Genomic DNA, 18,673 nt, shown 5'->3' on the forward strand with positions numbered 1-18,673 from the left:
CCCTCGTTCCGTTTATCCGAGATTTGTGTTTAAGCGAGTTTCATTCATCCAGAGTCCACTGCAGTAATTTGCGGCATTCAGTACCTCAAAGCTACACCTGGACTTCGAGAGACACACTGTAGTGGAATTCTCTTGATTAGTTTTGACTAACTAGGAATCGTTATAGTGCAGCTCAGCCTAGATGCCATAGGCGATCTGACATTCTGCTTACATTAGAACAGAAAGCCATTAAAATCCTTAAAAATGAACTATTACCTCTCTATATGAATCTGCTAACACAAAATGTCAATAATAATGAGTAAGACTTACTAGGAAGTGTGCTTTCATAGCAAAAAGCCCCAAAGCCAAAGCTTGGCTATAGGGGTGCCTTAGTGAGATCCTCCAAATCCATTAAAGGGGTCTTGAACCACATTTCTTTCAAGCCTCCAAAACGCCTTTGAACAAGTATAGTACTTCCCAAAAATATATTACCAAAATAATTTTCCAAGAAGACCTAGTACGAGCGTAGATACTTCGGGCACCGTATTTACCTTTCCCATACACCCTCAATGTCCTCCGTTCTGAAGGAGCATAGAAGCATTGGTGGCAATGGAGTGGTGATACCCTACCTACGGCCTTGTGGCTAGCAGACTTGTTGGAGCAGCCACAGTGCTTACACTATGCAGCAGAAGCAGCTATGTGTGGCTGCACGCAACTGTAAGCACACAGCAGGGTGGAGTGTACGCTCACATGCTCCAGCCTGGCCATGCTACATGGTATAGACCGGCTTTGTACTGGCATGGATAGTAGGCAAATGCAAATTGCAAACTTTGTAGCACTCAATATGAAGCACATCTAACCAGGAGTGGTTGGGAGTGGGCGCGCACTGGCGCGCGACGCCTTGTAGATCCTAATTGCAATTCATTGCAAGTGCATATCGTACGTGTGGTCTGGCCTGAAGTTGTGTGCAGTTCGAGGCTAGTTGAGTGTTCCAGAATAATTGAAGTTAGCGAGCCATGACAGCTATGACACCGATAAGCAGTGTGGCCAAAGTTTCATTTTTACGAGGGCAGGTGCTACTGAGCGTGAGCTGACTATCGTCTGTCACGCTTCTTGATTGACGTAAACTATTGGCCAATAGCGGCACTGTATGTGAATCTGCTATATAATGAAATATAGCCCCGTAAAGGGTGACGAGACGGCTCCTATTGAAAAGAGAGTGTTTTTGAGAAAAAGGTGACTTCGCGCTCCGCTTATGAACCCCACGCGCCATGCACGAGTGCAGAATTTGGCTGAGGTGTTCACAGCAGCTTATGTTATTCGAGGTTTCACTTAGCTCGAGGGGTGGTTAGGGACCCCTTGCACCAAATTTTCAATGAACATATGTTCTCGTATTCCCCTCCCCCGGCCCCAACGCAGACGCTGCTGCTGGGAATGAAAGCCACAACCCCATGCTCAGCACAGAGACCCCTAGCAACTGGGCCACTAAGGCACATCATGATACGCTAAAATACCACTGCAGGACCTTTGAACAACTCAGGAGTACAGGCATACCACACTCATGTTGCTATGGCGGGGACTCAGGGTGAGCACTTCATTCCTCGATGTCTTGTAAATGAAACGCAGGAGCAGGTGCAGGTAGCGCCGCCTACAGGGTGGAAGCAGAAGCGATGCCACCTGCATCACCTTCACTGCCCGGCGCAGGTCTTCGGCGCTTTCTGCAACAAAGCGCGCATGAAGCGGCAGTGAGGGATCTTACACAGTGAGCAGTCTGGGTGGCTACTCTTAACAGAAAGCTTTTGCCCAGGAGCTCCCATCTGAATACACGGGAAGAGGTAAATTGTTTTTCTCCGCAACCACTGCATTGATTTTGATGAGGTTTGTAGCATTTAAAAGAAAAAGCTAAACTATAAAAACTGTAGAAGCAGACTCAAGCATATTGAAGTGTAAAACTCTGTAACTCAACAGTGAAAAATGATATTACACTTCTGTAAACTGCACTTAATAACATATCCAAAGTGGACAATATTTTTTGTATTATACACTACTCAGAAACATGCCACTGATTTGTGAGTAGGGAATTCGTAAATCCCTCATAGACATTGGAACAATTTCACATAAACTGTAAATTCACATATCAAGTTTGCATTAGATGCTTTAACAGATGCCATTTACAGAGCTGCAATATCCATTTTTGATGCAGAGTTACGAATTTTAAACTTGGTGCCTGAATTTTTTTCTAAACACAAATTTTTCAGGATAGTTAGTAAAACATTTCAAGCCCTTAATTAAAAGTCAGCTTCCTAGAGTCACTACAATTTAACTTTCTATCTTAAATGCAACAAATGTAATTCAAATTGGTCCAGCAATGGCCTCGTAAAAGTGTGTCTATGTTTGACATGTACTTGAATAGGAGGAGGCTAAAGCCTCCTCTTGAGTTTGAAAAGCTCAGGGTGATTAGTCTCGCTTCCTGCTTCTCCCAGCTGTCACGATTGCTTTGATAATCCACTCCTCTATGCAATATCTTGGTTCTTTCATTTCATCATGGTGACGACACAGGTCATTTAATCATTATGCACTCGTATATTATATTGTATATAAATCCATTGTATGCTATTCTTGAGCCAACAAATGCAACAATTTCATGAAACGTAGTCATTATATCAGGGCTTACCATGGTATAAATTAAGCAAGGCACTCACAACCGAGTAAGAGCATTGCAATCAACAGATGATGTTATAGCGCACTCATATAAACTACTGTTTTAATAATTAAATCCATTATATAATACACTTATAAGGCAGTTGTTATATCAGTAGTTTATTGTATGTGATCCTGCTGAAGTGTAACTTAAGTCCGAGTTTCATAACCAACAGATTAGAATGTTATATTCAAGTTACATCTACGAAACTGTAACACATTTATTCATCTGTGGTTTTTGAAGTTCGGACTATTGATATAATAAACTTGGAGCACGCATACGCAAGAGGCATCAAAATGAGTGCAACTTCTTTTCATTCTAGTGGAATATAAAACTGTATTCTTTGTATGGCACAACCAAGCTGGTGGTGTTGTATGGCGACACTGTACGGTGAAGAACAATGTACACCACCACCACCACCACCAGCATTGCCTCAATCTCCTTGGCTTATGTTCCTTGAAATTCAGAAAGCAGATTGCTGCCCGTGCCTCAACCAATTCTCCCGATAGACGCTGCCTATTTTGTTTTGGTGCCCTAGTGATGTACTGGTACATAGAACACAATTTTTATATTTCGCTAAAACTGGAGACGTCACTCATTTTGATGCGAATTGTGTATGCATGCTCTAAATTTACAGTCGACAGAACGAACTTAATGAACACCTTTCGTATTTATGTGTTCCCCAGCTCACTTACATGTCCCTTTCATGCTTTCACCAAACTAAAAGCATTAAACTGTTTACGTTCACTAACCAAAAAAAAAAAAAGTATTTTAAATTGTCTCTACTGAGTCACTCATACAGTTATCCAGCCACTTGCCATAGTCTTAAGGGCTTGCCTGCCACCACAAAATGCCATGCGACTATTCCCTGAAAACACTTTGCCCTCAAAATAATACCTAGAATAATACTAGGCATAAATGAATTGCACAGAGAAAGAAGACATCTGACATAAGCGGGAGAAATGAAAGCATTGACTACAAAGAGCAAACAGTAGGTAAAATCAAGCTGACATTTACCTCAACAACAACAACAGAGGAATTATGCGGCTGCAAAACAGTTCGGCACGTGTACTCACCCCTGGGCTTCAATGAAGAGATGCTTGCATAGAAGGGCCCCGCAGTCTTTCCCGCCTCCGCCGGAGTCGAGTGCGCCAGGACCGGCAAGCTCTCACAACTAGGATTCGATCTGGCGTAACGCAGGCACATCACACTGTCACTCGCTGACGCGAAGCTGCTGTCTCGAGAGGATGCCACACTGATCTGAGTCGGCGCCGTCGTGTATGATACACTTCCGGCTGAACGCTGCAGCGCCATTTGCCAGTCATTGCTCAAGCTGCCGCTAGACCCATAGCCAAGGTTCACATACCCCTCCCCCACTTGGATGTTGCCTCTTCTCGCTTCCTGTTCCCTTTTGATTTGCCTCAACGTCAAGAACCCATCGACGCTCAACGACGCCGTGCTCCGCACGAACGCCTCCTTGGGTGCCAACGCTGTCGGGTGAGTGAAATGCCTTGCATCTCTCAGATCCTCGACAGACGAACTTCGTGGCACCTCTTGTTTTCCTATGGGTTTCTTATCAGAGTCAAAGCCGCCGCTGAAGCCAGTGACACCAACGCCACAGGCTTGGTTGTAGACATCGTTGTAAATATCACTGTAGGTCGGGGACAAAGGTCGAGCAAAGCCGCCGCTGCACGAGCTGATGGTGCTGGCCGTCTCGGCACTCAATGCAAATGCACGCTCCACCGAGCAGACCGAGCCAACCGAGCCCTTTGACTCGACAAGCATTGTCACAGGCTCTGCCGATTCGAAGGCGGTGCGATAAACCAAATGTCGGCCGGAAAGTGACGGTTGAAGACCTCGCCTAACAGTCTGCTGTTCCTTTGCCGTCGCTTCAACTGGCTGCGCCAAGATCGACATGCTGTGGAGAAGGTTTTCAACTGATGCATCTGGGGTCGGTGGCTCCTCCGAGACCTTGCAGCCTTCTGCAAGCGGACCTGCATTGAAAACCAAGACAATGGGAATCATTAGAGCAAAATTATGGCACTAATTTTAATCAGCAACACCTGGCTACAAACCTCCATGCATAAAAAAAAAACATTGTACAGCAGAACATTGCTGAAATGAACCTGCTACGTACAATTATTTAGCGCCAATGTTCGCAATAGAAAACAAAGAAAATTACCTGATTCAGCTGTGCTTCTTTTTTAACAGTTCAACAGTTTATATGTTCCTGGAAAGCACAATATTTCAGCACCCACGTTTAGTACATCGCCAAAGTGTGATCGTATGATACGTTTTTCAGCCGCTAGATCCCGTGTAAGCATGAAAAGGCACGTGGCGCGTACAATCAAGTACACTAGTTATCTGCCGCAGCCGCTTCTCCACAATACTAGTCTGCCCATCTAACGTGAAATTACTGGCGCACATTCAGTTTTCTATTCCAGTAACAGCAAATCTCCTCAAGGGTCGTCGCATGTCACATTGACAGCACTGTCGCCAACCTTACTGCGATAAGCGTCTTCACCTATTCCCACTAGATGAGGCAATAAAATTATTTTCTGGCACAGGACAGGCTCACCTGATGTGGGACATGGGTTATTGGAAGTCTCTGGGAGAGGAACTTCTTCCACAATGAACTTAATACTGAGTGATTATAATCATTACAAAGTAGGGACGGCTATTGATCGATTAACCTTCCAAATATTCAATGAATGCTTTAATCACAATAACATTTTTTAATATCATGGGTAATCGGTTCAGCTCACTCGAGCAAAATCAGGCAAGCATCGGTGCCGACATCAACGCCGTGCTTGCTCAACAGCAAAAATGGCAACGATTGAGTGGGCTCCGATGTTCTCATCGAGACAACGCCTGCGATTCTCACAGGACAGATGTCACCCATGCATGCTGCACTGTGCTAGTAACCAGTGCTGGGAAACTCCAAATTCGCATGAGTGCCTTTTCGATGGAGCCACCGAACATGTAACGCGGCTCGCACAACTGTTCACAAGCAAATTAACCCTCAACAAGCTTCTGTGCCTCCATCGCTGCATGTTTGATAGCGTCCATGCGAGTTTGGTATGTCCACCAAGTTATCGTCAGTGGCAGGCAACTGTCAATGTTAAATAACGAGATTTGTTTTATCTGATAAGTGCATGCACATAATTGAACAGTTCTATCGATTTATTTGGCGGCAAAAATTTGAACTGTAGTATTTTGTCTATACAGGTCATTAGCCTCAATATTTTATTTCCTAGCAAATGCCGGTGTGGCTTTTATCAGTGCTTTGTCCATTCTTTCTTTTATTTTTGCCTGTTCTGCTCATTGTATGCCAACAGATACCCTTGAGTTCTGTATCCTTAAGGAATAGTGCAACTACACAGATTAGCAATTATTTATAGTATTTGAATGTGTAGCCGAGAGTTGTTGCTGACTTTCGATGTCTCGGACGCTCTCAAGCTACCAAGTTAGTAGCTTTTCGTCTGGGGTCCTTTCTCTTGTTTAATGGAAAAAGTAAAGGTACTACAATGTAAATTTATAAATTTATTTATCTAAATTATTAAAGGTTTTTGACTAATCAGGTTTAAAGCTTTAGTCGATGCCTAGCCCTACAGAGTAAAGGCTGCAGTGTCATGACCGTCCACAGACTGAAGCGGTGTCTCGCAAAAGAGGAAGTTTTACACTAAGAAGAAGCTCTTACGATGCCATAATTATGACGGCCATTCATCAAGAGATGTTTGTATGGAAGCAAAAATTACAGCCAGCGATTACCAAAAGCGTGGTAGAACAGCCTCAAAATAGGATGGGGGACAAAAGCGGTTCCGAGGTCACTGAAGAACTCGCTGACCACCTTCAGTACATCCAGTTCAAAACCTGGGTAATTGGGCAGGCAGCTTCCTGCTCCCGACGCTCGAGGCCCTGAAAAAAAAAAGGGAAAGAAAGGGAGAGGTAGAGAGAGGAATGTCATGAATTTGATATTTCTGAGCAGTAACCAGCAACAAAATTTTGGACCACAAGAAAGCCTAGTTTAAGATAATGTATACAGCAGCCTTCACACAGAACATGATGTTTGAAATACAGGTGGAAGCATCACAAAAAGCTTGCAAGAATAGCCGTTTTAATGTTACATTACAACGTCAAGGAACACTAAAACTTGATCAAACATACTAAACCTTTTTTTATTACTTAAAATATTGACTGTAATTTAAAACTTTACAAACTTTGTTCCATGGAGATCCTGTTAGCAGGCAGACTGCTCTATCAGCTGTAGCTAGCATGACCAGGATAGCATATAAATAGTAATAATAAAGTGCATTCATGAAGTATTCATGTAATAACAGCCAAAATTTTGGGTGCTGTCGTACATTAGTCATGTGGAGCGGGTCTGAGAGTAGGTCCGAATAACCTAATGGATGCAAAGGTTCATGCCTCTGCAAAATGGGTGAACAACGGTATTTCTAAATCAGCTTTGGCCTAAACAAGTCACAAACGAAATATTTTAAAATTATTTGTCCCTCATACACAAGCTTAAAAATTCGGAATTTTACAACGAAATTATAAATGTTGGCAGGTATGCATTATATACAATTATATTTTATTCTCGGTAAATTGTGTGTGAATAGAAATTACCGAACAAAACTGACAAGGACAGAATCAAGATGCAATGCCAGACAAAAATTAAGATTTTTGTTTCAGACAAGGGAATGTACAGAGAAGCAAAGATGAATTTTTCAAACAAAGGTACATGCAAAAGCATCAGTTTGTGACGGCATTCATGAAAAAAAGTGGTGGAAAGACTTATAAGTTAACAGCTAAATATGAAGACACTAAGGTGTTTTAGCAGAGAAAACTGCACATTAGGCCATATTACAATATTCTATTACTGCATAAAAATGCTGCAATATGTGCTCATTAAATCCAACAGAAGCATAAATCCTTTCTAATGGCATAGTGACTGGCCCACTAGTGAAAAAAAAAAAGAATTACAAGCATACGGTATGCTCATGTAATTAATGTAGAGTTTTGATTGTGCTAAGCCATGCACTGTAATTAGTATTGTCATTGAATGGTCACATTATATTAGGTTGCTATCATGACGTGCTCTTTTCCTAGCCAGATTAAACAAGGCAGAAAGACACCAGTGTTTAGCTAATGCCTTCAATTAAATTAAATTCTGGGGTTTTGCGTGCCAAAAACAAAATATGATTATGAGGCACGCCGTAGTGGGAGACTCCGGTATAATTTCGACCATATGGGGTTCACTCAATGCACTCAATGCATAGTACACGGGCGTTTCTGCATTTCACGCCCATCGAAATGTGGCCGCCACGACCCTGATTCGTTCCCATGCCTTTGGGCTTAGCAGCACAATGCCGTAGCCACTACGCCACCATGATGAGTGCTCATTCCTTTCAAGTATTGGCTGCGGAGCTAGAGGCTTCAACGAACGCTGTTGGAATGACTGCGAGAACCACTAGACTTACTACTGTGCTATGAGTACTGCAGTATGCAGTACTGCCTTACATGATCACAAGATAATGTGGTCACGCCGTAATGTCATATATGACCTGCCTTATATGTCAAGCATATTCATGACTCGGAAAAAAAAAAAAACTCGGCAATGACTGCAAAAATTTTGCTTTGAGCTTAGCCAAGAGAAATAGGTGTATGCTGGGTCACCAAATGCACACATGAAGCTGTTTGCATCCGTTTGAACACACTAAAGAAATGAAAAAAAAAAATAATGACACCTTGGTCTCCCTTAAAACTAATTCTGATTCATATAGATCTCCTGAGGTCACCTCACTATTTTGAAACGATAGCAAGGTTGTATTAGATTCATAATGCCAATCTTTATTAGTGCCACGAAGACAATGTTCTTCCACAAATTCTTATATGGATGGACACCGGAGATTCACATTAAAAAAAACATGCTATTTATACACATACCATCTGCCATAATGCTTTTGCAGGCCCAGACAGTAGAAAAAAAAAAGAAACATAAAAGGTGAATCATCACTGATGGAATACTAAATACCAATAGCACATTTCTATGTATATTTCATTCAGTACTGATCATTCAATTTCACTGTGCACCTTTATTATCATGTTTCTGTTGTTATTCGAAAATATGCTTGCGATGTAGATAAACACACAATTCGTTAAAGTTGTCCTTTCTGGAAAAGCGGGGCTTGCCGCATCTTTTCGTAAGCAACCTAATAGATGATTGTGGCACGTTCTAGAATTTACCTCCCCACAGTGAATGCATCTAAAAGGTTTGATGACGCCTGCATAGAAGTGACCAAAAGCAAGCCCCAGCATTTGAATGCATGGCTGATGATTGCACGTATCACGGCAGCCGAGCTGTTCTTTCTTTGCTTTCCTTGAGGGGACAAGGTTGTCCAATGAACTAACTTTCCACTGTAACCTGGAACCACCTTTCGTCACTGGTACACATTATTCTACCCTTTCAAAAATACACTATATCACATATGTTGCTAACCACTCCTCTCTGCCATGCCTTCGGGCCTTGAAAGTATGTAAATAAAGATATGTTAGATAAACTGTTAAAGTTATTCCTGCTTTGTTTTATTCGCATTCTCATAAACAGAAAGTGCAGGGACTCACAGTGGATGAGGCACTTCATCGCATTGATTATCCATTTTGGCAGGTCATCTGCAAAGTAATAGCAAGAAAGATTACTCAAAAATTTGATCAGGTTATACCGGAGCGGTGAAGAAGTGCGGCACAGTTCAACATCAATATATTGGACACAAATGTAACAAATTATTGGATGTAGCAATGTATATCAAAGTGTCCCTTGCCAATATCAAAGTGTAGCAAACATTTGCTTACAATATTGAATTAAGTGAACACATTTTGCATCAGACGCAACCTGGTTGCATTGAGGTTCATCTCTATTGCACTACAGCTGTGGCAGTTCTGATGCTCTGAAACTTGCCCAATTTTATTTTTAAGAAGTGACCTACAGAAAGGCATTCAACAATCAATAAAAATACAATCTACTGGTAAACCTCGTGTAACGAAGTTGCATCAAATAGAACAATGCCTATGCTATATCCAATATTCGTTTTAAGCCTTAGAGACAATCAGAAGAATATGTGTGATTAGCTCTATATGAAAAGAATGCCAGCATGCCTTCAACAGACCAGCAAAGGGTCCCCTGTAAATTCTGATTACACACAAGCGGCTTGCTGTGCAGATATGCAGCACACCGACAACGATAAGTTACAGATACATGCTTTACACTGCACTCACATGTAACCATGCAATCATACAGGTTTCGTCCCATTGGCTCGCTGGCTGTGGGCCAGCTAGTCCAAGTCATTGACCAAGACACACACACAAGTACAGCATGTTCCGTTTCAACTAGCTCTAGCTACATAATTCACATTCTAGCTACCAGAATACATACAGTAAAAGCTCGTTAATTCGAACCGCAAGGGGAAGCCGCTTCAGTTCGTATTAACGAAAGTTCGAACTAACGAAAGTGAAGGAGAGCAACAGTACACTGCGATTTGGAAGCAGCAGGGCGTGTCAGAAAGTGATGGCGTGTGCCGCGGGCACACGCCATCTTCAAGTCGAAGCTCTGGTGGGTCCGACTGTGCCACACCACCGATGTCCACCGAAACGAACGTTAGCCGAGGCTTAACACCATCACAATGAATCGCGACGGCCGATAGCTCCTAATCTGATAACAGAGGTCCACAACCGATGAAGTCTGCCGAGACAAAGACGCTGAACATGTGAAGGTGGCGAAGGCCCTGATTCGTAGGTTCTTGATTGCAAGCGCAGCTTCGACGTACTTGATTCGCTGTGTTTTGGCGCTTGCCGTGCCATCTCCACACATTAGAAGCTGTACAAGATTTGCAAAGCCTCCGAGATTCGCAACGGGCAAGAAGTCTCGGAGGTTACGTAGAACGGAGAGGCGGCAGCCGCCGCTGGCTTCTGGCTGACCCCGGGTTGGTTAGGTTTTTTTTGCTATTTTGCCTTCTCTCGCCGTTCTCTCCGTTTATGAGGCAATACAGCCTTGTGTGTAGGCAGTAGGCGCGTTTCTCTGGCCGTGTGCCAGGCGAGCATAGTTCGAATTATCCGTGAGGGAACCTTCTCGCGTTCGAATTAACGGGCTTTCTTATACATAGACTTCTGTGGAGCTTGGCCGGACCAAATCGTACAGTTCGAATTATCCATAAATTCGAATTATTGAAGTTCAAATTAACGATCTTTCACTGTATTTGGATATGCAGACAAAGAAGCATTTACTTCAATGTGATGGACATTGTCTTGGATTTTGCATTTCCAGCTTCATTACATCATAGATGCTCATTGAAATAAAGTGCAACTTTGAAAATTCTAGAGTATTTACCTTGATAATTTGTTACATCTGCTTACATCAGAGTTCAGCTACGTTAGATCATGAAATGTAGAGCTTCTCTTTGGCTAAACAGAGCATAAACCTGCAAAGGAGACGTCAATCATCTTTCTGTGCTCTATACTGTCTCGTAATTTGTTCCGAGGATGACAAAAGCTGAGCTTATTTTTTTTAGCTTGTCCAGCAAAGAAAATTCTGCAGTCATATGGAAGTCTGAAGTTCAATCTCCAGATGAGGACAATTATTTTGCTAGAATGATGATTCTTTTTCGAGAAAACTGTACCGGCATCCTTTGCAGCTATGGATTGAACTTATTTGGTAAATCTACTAAATACAGAAGTCATGCGCATCTGCACGTGTTTTTGATTACTTTTGACATCGCGCAGCTTACAAAATGAACTGAAAACTGAGAACTATAATCTTCAAAAAAATTTAAAATGCATTTGCAAAAAATTTGTAGGTGCTTTTCCTTTTGAATCCTTTAAACCATTCCATAGTGTAGTGAAGTGCAAACCACATCACACATCATCACTTAACCTGTATCTAGCTTAAGTTTATAAATTGCAGCAACACACAAATGTTCCATATAAGGTGAAAATTTCCAATAAAGTTGGTGAAAGGTCTTTACAGCAAAGCAAAAATTTCAGCAGGAGCTTAATGAGAAAGTAACAAAGAAAGGGTTGCAAAAGTTGGCTCACCCGACTTGTCGAGAAGAATGACGACGCCGTTGCGGCTCAGCCGATACATGTTGTGCAGTATATCTGTTCCGGAAATGCGAAAACCGTTCAAGCTTCCATCTGTGGCTTCCTCTCCAATGAGGCATCTTAGCCTAAAAGAGCAAAACATGGGGAAATTTCACTTTTTTCGTTAACGTATAAAATGCCAAATGAATAACATTTTCACAAATTTTTCAGAATGCAATTTAGAATGGTAATTTAATTCTTTAGCTTGATTTAATGTTTCCCTCTAGTGCTCATTAAAGGGAGCCGACCATATCCACAAATGATCGTAACTACTACCGGTGCGATGAGAGATAAGCATACCTTGCCATAACCACTGATTCCCAGATGCCTTGAATTTCTTCACGAGTCACTAGACCAGCATCTTGTTCGGTCGAGCCTTTGGAAGGGTCCTTGACGACTTCGGCAGCTAACGGCCTGTTGGTGTCTGGCTTGGCTCCAAACAAGAACACTAGAGCTTTTGCTGACACACGGTGAGCCTCGGGAGGGAAGTTTGCCTGGTTTTCTCGAGCCAACAGCGGTGTTCGGCCGCTACCAACTTTTGTCGGGAACTTCGAAGAAGGTGGGGTCTTGGCAGGGGAGTAGACAGTGAACCTGTAGAAGCGAAGCAAAATAAATCGTATGGGATTTAGCATCCCAAAGCAATTCACTGGCTGCAAGAATAGCTTTGGTGGGGAGGGAGCGTGTGGACTATCTTGGATCACCTGGGGTGTCCCAAAAAAGTGACAGGATAAACTTGCCGCTGTGCGTGTCCTGTTCCTTCCCTGTTCGTGCTGATCTACCAACAGGCTACATCTACTGCTTGCAGTGAGCAAGAAGAACAAGGGATCCAAGGGACTTACACTTCCCCAGATCACTCGCTAGGGAAAGAGGTCATATCACTGTAAGCCAATCGAAACGGTCAAAATGTTTGCAGCATCCCACCTAAGAGGTCGCACCATCCTGCCGGACTCCACCTCTGATGTAGCACTTTCACTCTTGCATACGATGCAATGATGAAATAATTAGGAAGGAGCCGTCGATGCCATTCACATGCTAAGACACTGGCTCCTTGCAGTAATTAGCTGAGCCAGGACCGGATGGTCATTACATCTTTCGCAGAATGAGGCAGTTGCACACACCTTGAACGGACATTGACCTATGTGCGGACCTGCTGTCGTCCATGCGTAACAGCTGGAATGCTGGTCACGTCAGCAGTCCCGTGACCCTTGTGTTTGGTCTTTAGCTAATATGCCAAATATAACAATGCTTAATGTGAAAGGTGTGGGTTCAGCTCCCTTCGTGGCAAATGAGCTATTTGTCCACTTTCAATCTCTTTTTACCTTCTCTGGCTTCATTGTCTGTTTCCTTTGTATGATTGCTGCTTTTAGTTGATCACAAACAAGCCTAGATTGTGACCTTGGGCACAATTTACACCTAGGGTCCCTTAACACGCAACCTAATGCAATGCACAAAACTGTATTTGCATTGTGGTCCCACTGGAAAGCAGCCACAACAATTAGGAATTGAATGCCCGTCATCATGTTCAGTGAGTGAAGCAACTCAAGTGTTAACCACAGAGCCTCTGAGTTACTTAGAGGGAGTGCAAAGAAGGATATCCGAGGGGCTACATTTTTTGTTAGTTATACGACATGACACACAATGAAGCCAAAACAAGCGTTGGGAAAGGTAAATGTTATGTTTCATTCAAAAGGTAGAAATAACAAAGCAAACGGAAAATAAAGGTGGATGCAAAAAGATAACTTGGCGCGGAAGAGAAAATGAAGGCCAAAAGCTAAATATGTTTAATCTTGCATCAAAACCCCCGTATCGATACAACAGTGCGACATAACAAATTTAAACTTATCTTGTTTCAAGTATTAATTAAAGTATTCATTTACTATTCTGAAGCATTCCTTATTTTTTTACATATACAGGCCACTGTGGCTCACTAAACGTCCTTGAAACTTGTTCAGTTCAGCCTTTGGCTCCTCTAATGTACAATGTAGTCCATTTTTACTGATAACATATTAATAACACACCTTGGCAAATACCATAAAAATTTATGACATGGTGAACAGGTGCGAGAACTTTGAGCACCTGTTTTTTTTATTATTATTATTTATTGCACGTTTTCTGGCTTATAAGAACTCTTCTCGCAGTAGGAGTGGCTTTGTTTAAATTTTGGTACGGTAGTTTGTGAACACAGCTCAAATAATTTTTCGTCTTAGTGTCCCTTTGACATGCACGCATTTTGACATTCTGTCCCCATCGGAATGTGGCTGCTGTGGCCACGAGTTGACCCCCCGACCTCATGGTCAGGAGGAGAATGCCGCAGCCACATAGCCATCGCAGTGGCCACACATTTGTTTCACCATTTAAAAAAGATAAGAAAAAAAAACTGCAACCCAGCTTACTAGCAGATTGTATTGAAAACCCATTTTTGTGTCTCCTTAGACCAGGCAATAAGAGGGGATCGCTTCGTCGCGCTCCACATGTCGGGTAGGTGGCAAAGTTGTCCACATGACATTTGCTCCGCCCAGTGAATTTCCACAGAACTTAATTGAACAACATCGATTTACACCTCTTTGGAGATGCTTCCTTATGGTCTACTATTGCAGAAGTCAACGTCTCCGACATACCTGTACAGTTGCTTGTCGTCTTGAATGACTCTGGGTTTGCCACTCTTCACAGCCTCTATTATCCTGTTTTCCAAGAACTTCTGCAGGAGTTGCATCGTCTGGTGCCTGGAACGTGTGCCAAAAGAGCGCATCAAGAAGCCCCTTGTGCAAGCACACTTAAGCACACAGCACCATAGTGCTATTTCTAAGTCTACTGCTATGTTACCCGCCTTACAGCGTAATTAACTAATGGAGTACTCGTAGGAGCTCTCATTGACAGGTTTACACTGAAACCTCATATTGCAGCACTTAATAGCAAACCCTTCTGCATCTTTATGCTGCGTTAATAAACTTCACACCCGCCATGGTTACTCAGTGGCTATGGTGTTAGGCTGCTGAGCACAAGGTCGCGAGGTCGAATCCCGGCCACGGCGGCCGCATTTCGATGGAGGTGAAATGCGAAAACACCAGTGTGCTTAGATTTAGGTGCACGTTAATGAACTCCAGGTGGTTGAAATTTCCGGAGTCCTCCACTACGGCATGCCTCATAATCAGAAAGTGGTTTTGGCAAGTAAAACCCCGTAACCTAATCTAATAAACTTAGCAGAATGTAATTGTAAGGAATGAAATGAAACAAGCAAGCACTTCTGTGTTCTGCTTGTATATTTACAGCCATGTTTGCTGCACTACTCCACAAGAGTAACAAGCTAACTAGTGCAAGTTGACACTTTGGTCCAGTATACAGCAGACTTTTGTTACGACGAACTTGAAGGAAGGGACCATGAACATCTGTTTGTCATATCGTTACTTGCTGGGGAAACACTTACGTTACCCATTTAAACTCATTGCAAATTCTACAGAATCAGGCTATTAGGATAATTACGTTTAGCCCATATAATAACAACGCCTCATATCTTTTACGAACTAATCACATTCTTACAGTCACACAACTCGTTAAATATAATCTAGGTACCTTTTTGTTCCGCCAAATCAATTGCACACGACGCGATAGCTTGTTACCACAGTCTTCTCTATTAAATACTAATATTACCAGGTTTGCAATAAATAGGAACTTCATTTTACCTAAAATCCATACTAATTATGGCAAACAGAGCGTCCATTTTTCATCTATCGCATTTTGGAACACACTACCAATTCACATAAAAACACTTAAAATTCACGAATTCAAGAAACAACTAAAAGATTACATTATGTCGAATACTGATGCCTAGTCCATACTCATAACATTTCTTTCAGGGTCCCTTCATTTGATTTTCATTGCCATACCGTTAGGTTTCTGTTCTTGCATCACATATACATACGAGTTAACAAATTCTACTGTGTTCGTCACGTCACCTACGCAGTTACTTCATCAGTTGTCAACGAGATTGTGTTACAGAGCTATTTTTCATGACATTTATGCATATGTAATTCTTCAATCATGGTATTCATACTAAAACCTGTAATTTTTTACCAATGTGTTGAAAACTGCTGTACTTTTGTTTTATTACGTTTACTATGCAAAGGAGGTCCCATTGCAGTCTTTGACTCCGGGACCTCCTCCTGAATATTAACAACTTGTAATCATTCTAATGATCTCAATAAAAACCGATTCTGATTCTGAAGACAAACTTAAAGGGATCATAAAAACATTCATTCATTCATTGTTCATCGTATCACAGGTTTATCTTAACAAATATGATCCGCAAAAAAATAAAGATTTACTAATTCTGGTCCATGGAGAATATCAAGAATACAAAACATAAATGAAGCAGTATTAAAACCAAAAGGCATATATGTAAAAGGAGGCAGTTATTGTATTTGCATGATAAAAAGTATTGCTTTATGCACACATGTTTAATATATTGAACAATTGCTGCTTGCCGGCAAACCTGTGTGCTGTCGATTTGTGTGCTGACATTTCTTTTAGCTTGCTCAGGAATTCTTCAGTGGCTTCATGTTGAAAAAAAAAAAAAAAGATCACCGAGGTATTCAGGGAATTATCACCTGCATCTTGTGTGAACAGCACCAATTATTGTGGCTCTTGGGCAGTGCCATAATCCTGCAGAGGCATCTTGAAGACTTCCTCAATTATTGTTTGTTATTTCAGTTCTACAAGGTTCCACATCATTGTCGATGCTGGTTTGAAGCATCGTTTGCTTCTTGCGTGTCTAGCACAGTCACCTTCTCCAAGTCTACCAGTACAGGCCTCCCACTGAGCTGAGTAACAAGCGTAAGGGGCAGCAGTGGAAGTTTGGCTTAACAGAATTGATGGTTTGCATTTATTAGATGTATTTTTTTTTCTTTCCATTGGGTCTATGGGAAACTAAACAAATGTTTACACATTGTTTCTGGTGCCCTAACATTCACATTGGCCAGGTTCATCTTAATGGAAGTCCACTACCCATGCTGTTTGGAAAGTCAGTACACATTGTAACATGACTAACAATTTATTATAATTTGCAGGATTATAAGTGGATTTCGGTGAAACCACTTTCATTTTGCAGAATAGAGGAGAAATTTTAAGCCATATTAAAATTCTATATAGGCCCTATAAGTGTTCACAAGAAAGTTTAGACGTATCAGCCAAGAATTTCTCTTGTTGAAAGGGAGATCTCTGTCTAAACGTTAACAATCAATTTTAAAAAAAAAAACTGGAATATCTGCTGATCACTCCTCACATACCTGGTAACGGCGGGTCCAAAGTTGGGGTCACCCTGCAAGTGTTCATGAAGCCACGAAATCGCATCGCTCGCTACGAAGCAGTTGTCAAAAGTCCTCATGTGCCGCCTGTGTTTACCCTTGGGCATGCCATCCCGGAAGGACCTGATGACGCTATTCCACTGAAAAATTGCGAAAGTTTAGAGAAAAAGAAAAGAATAAAAGTCTTCAATAACATTAATTTCTACGGCCTTGAAATAATTTAGCAAAAGCAATGTCTTGAAGTCTAGGGGAGAAAACACGATGGAAGAAAAATACATAACGCATGTAACGCGCTTCCAAGCATATGTGAAACCTTTACAAATTATACAAAAATTGATCGCCAGTACTCAAAAGGACGTGAGCTTCGATGGCTCATTTCGCGATGAAAAGTAGTGCTGATTTCGTTACATTTTCAACAAGTCATAAACGAATAACGATGTTAGCGTTCGACGCTCGGCAAGCGAGCCTCGATATCATCAAGTTCACTACTAAAGACAGGCTTGCAAATTACTTGTTGCACAAGAAAATTGGTAAACCTGTTGATATAGATGCAATGAAGCGAAACATTAAAAACAAATCAAGACGACGGCTTATTGTGTCCAAGTCTTTAAGAAGGTTGCGAGTTTCAAGACGGTTATACGTACCAGCCTCGTCGCTCTGTACTGACGATCTCGTGTGTCACTCATGGTGACTTCTCTCCGCAATAGCAGGATACTTCAAGAAGTGAAGCCACTGCAGTCACCTCCACACGAACATTTTTGCACCGAGTCCGTGTAGACACAGCGACAACGACGTCAACACAGACACCATAGAATAAAGGCCAACTTCAGACACCAGCAACGCCAGTTTGAAAACGGCCGGCGAGCGATCACGTGCTCAAAAAAACATGGCGCTGTTCAGCTTTCTCGGACGCTGATTGGACAACAGCCCAGAACCGTGGATTCAAAACAGCGATGAATGACAAACAAATATTTTCCTTTTACTAGCAACTAAGGCACCTATATTTGCCTGTAATAATAGTGCAAAGAGCGTATGAAGTGATTCGCTGAAAGTGTGATTGACTGACTGACCTGTGAGATGCTGATCTGAGCAACGAAGGTCTGGGCCCGAGAGGGCAGTGACGTCAACGGCGTCGTCTGCTGGAGCGCAACTGGCGCAGCACTCCGAAAAAAAGAAAAAAAAAATACTGGAGAATAAGAGCTCAAAATTTGAGGAATATGATTACACCATTAAAGCATGTAATCATCAAGGCTATGCCAAAATTACTGGACTCTCCTAGGCTGAAGAACTGCTCAAAAAGATAGAGTGCGTTACATATTTAATTTGAGCCGATTCCGCAACCAACTCGGCAGCCTCACCTAGTACGCTATGGTATGGTATGAAGAACTTTATTTAGGTCCTGAGGGATCAGTCTGGGACTGATGCGGGCCACTCCCACGTCGGTACAGAGAGGCCGAGCCCCTCTGCTATCACACGGGCCCTCTGGACAGCCCTGAGCTGGTCCGCCAGCACTTCACTGTGCAGCATTCGCTGCCACCACTGTTCACCTCGAGAACCA

General features: G+C 42.3%; 1 protein-coding gene across 1 annotated transcript in view; it reads right to left on the reverse strand.

Moving 5' to 3' along the window:
* The window catches only part of LOC135920559 (DEP domain-containing protein 1A-like), a 39,227-nt gene extending 21,248 nt beyond the window's left edge, over positions 1-17,979 (reverse strand). The window contains exons 1-9 of the mRNA XM_065454872.2: positions 17,760-17,979; positions 17,098-17,255; positions 14,434-14,538; positions 12,116-12,406; positions 11,771-11,901; positions 9,308-9,355; positions 6,452-6,598; positions 3,757-4,674; positions 1,534-1,697 (exon numbers count right to left, since the gene is read on the reverse strand). Of these exons, the coding sequence (XP_065310944.1) occupies positions 1,534-1,697; positions 3,757-4,674; positions 6,452-6,598; positions 9,308-9,355; positions 11,771-11,901; positions 12,116-12,406; positions 14,434-14,538; positions 17,098-17,255; positions 17,760-17,801 (2,004 nt within the window). The 5' untranslated portion in view covers positions 17,802-17,979. The remainder of the gene's footprint in view (positions 1-1,533; positions 1,698-3,756; positions 4,675-6,451; positions 6,599-9,307; positions 9,356-11,770; positions 11,902-12,115; positions 12,407-14,433; positions 14,539-17,097; positions 17,256-17,759) is intronic.
* Positions 17,980-18,673: the final 694 nt, after the last annotated feature.

Source organism: Dermacentor albipictus, chromosome 9 (assembly GCF_038994185.2).
Source record: "Dermacentor albipictus isolate Rhodes 1998 colony chromosome 9, USDA_Dalb.pri_finalv2, whole genome shotgun sequence".
Lineage (NCBI taxonomy): Eukaryota > Metazoa > Arthropoda > Arachnida > Ixodida > Ixodidae > Dermacentor > Dermacentor albipictus.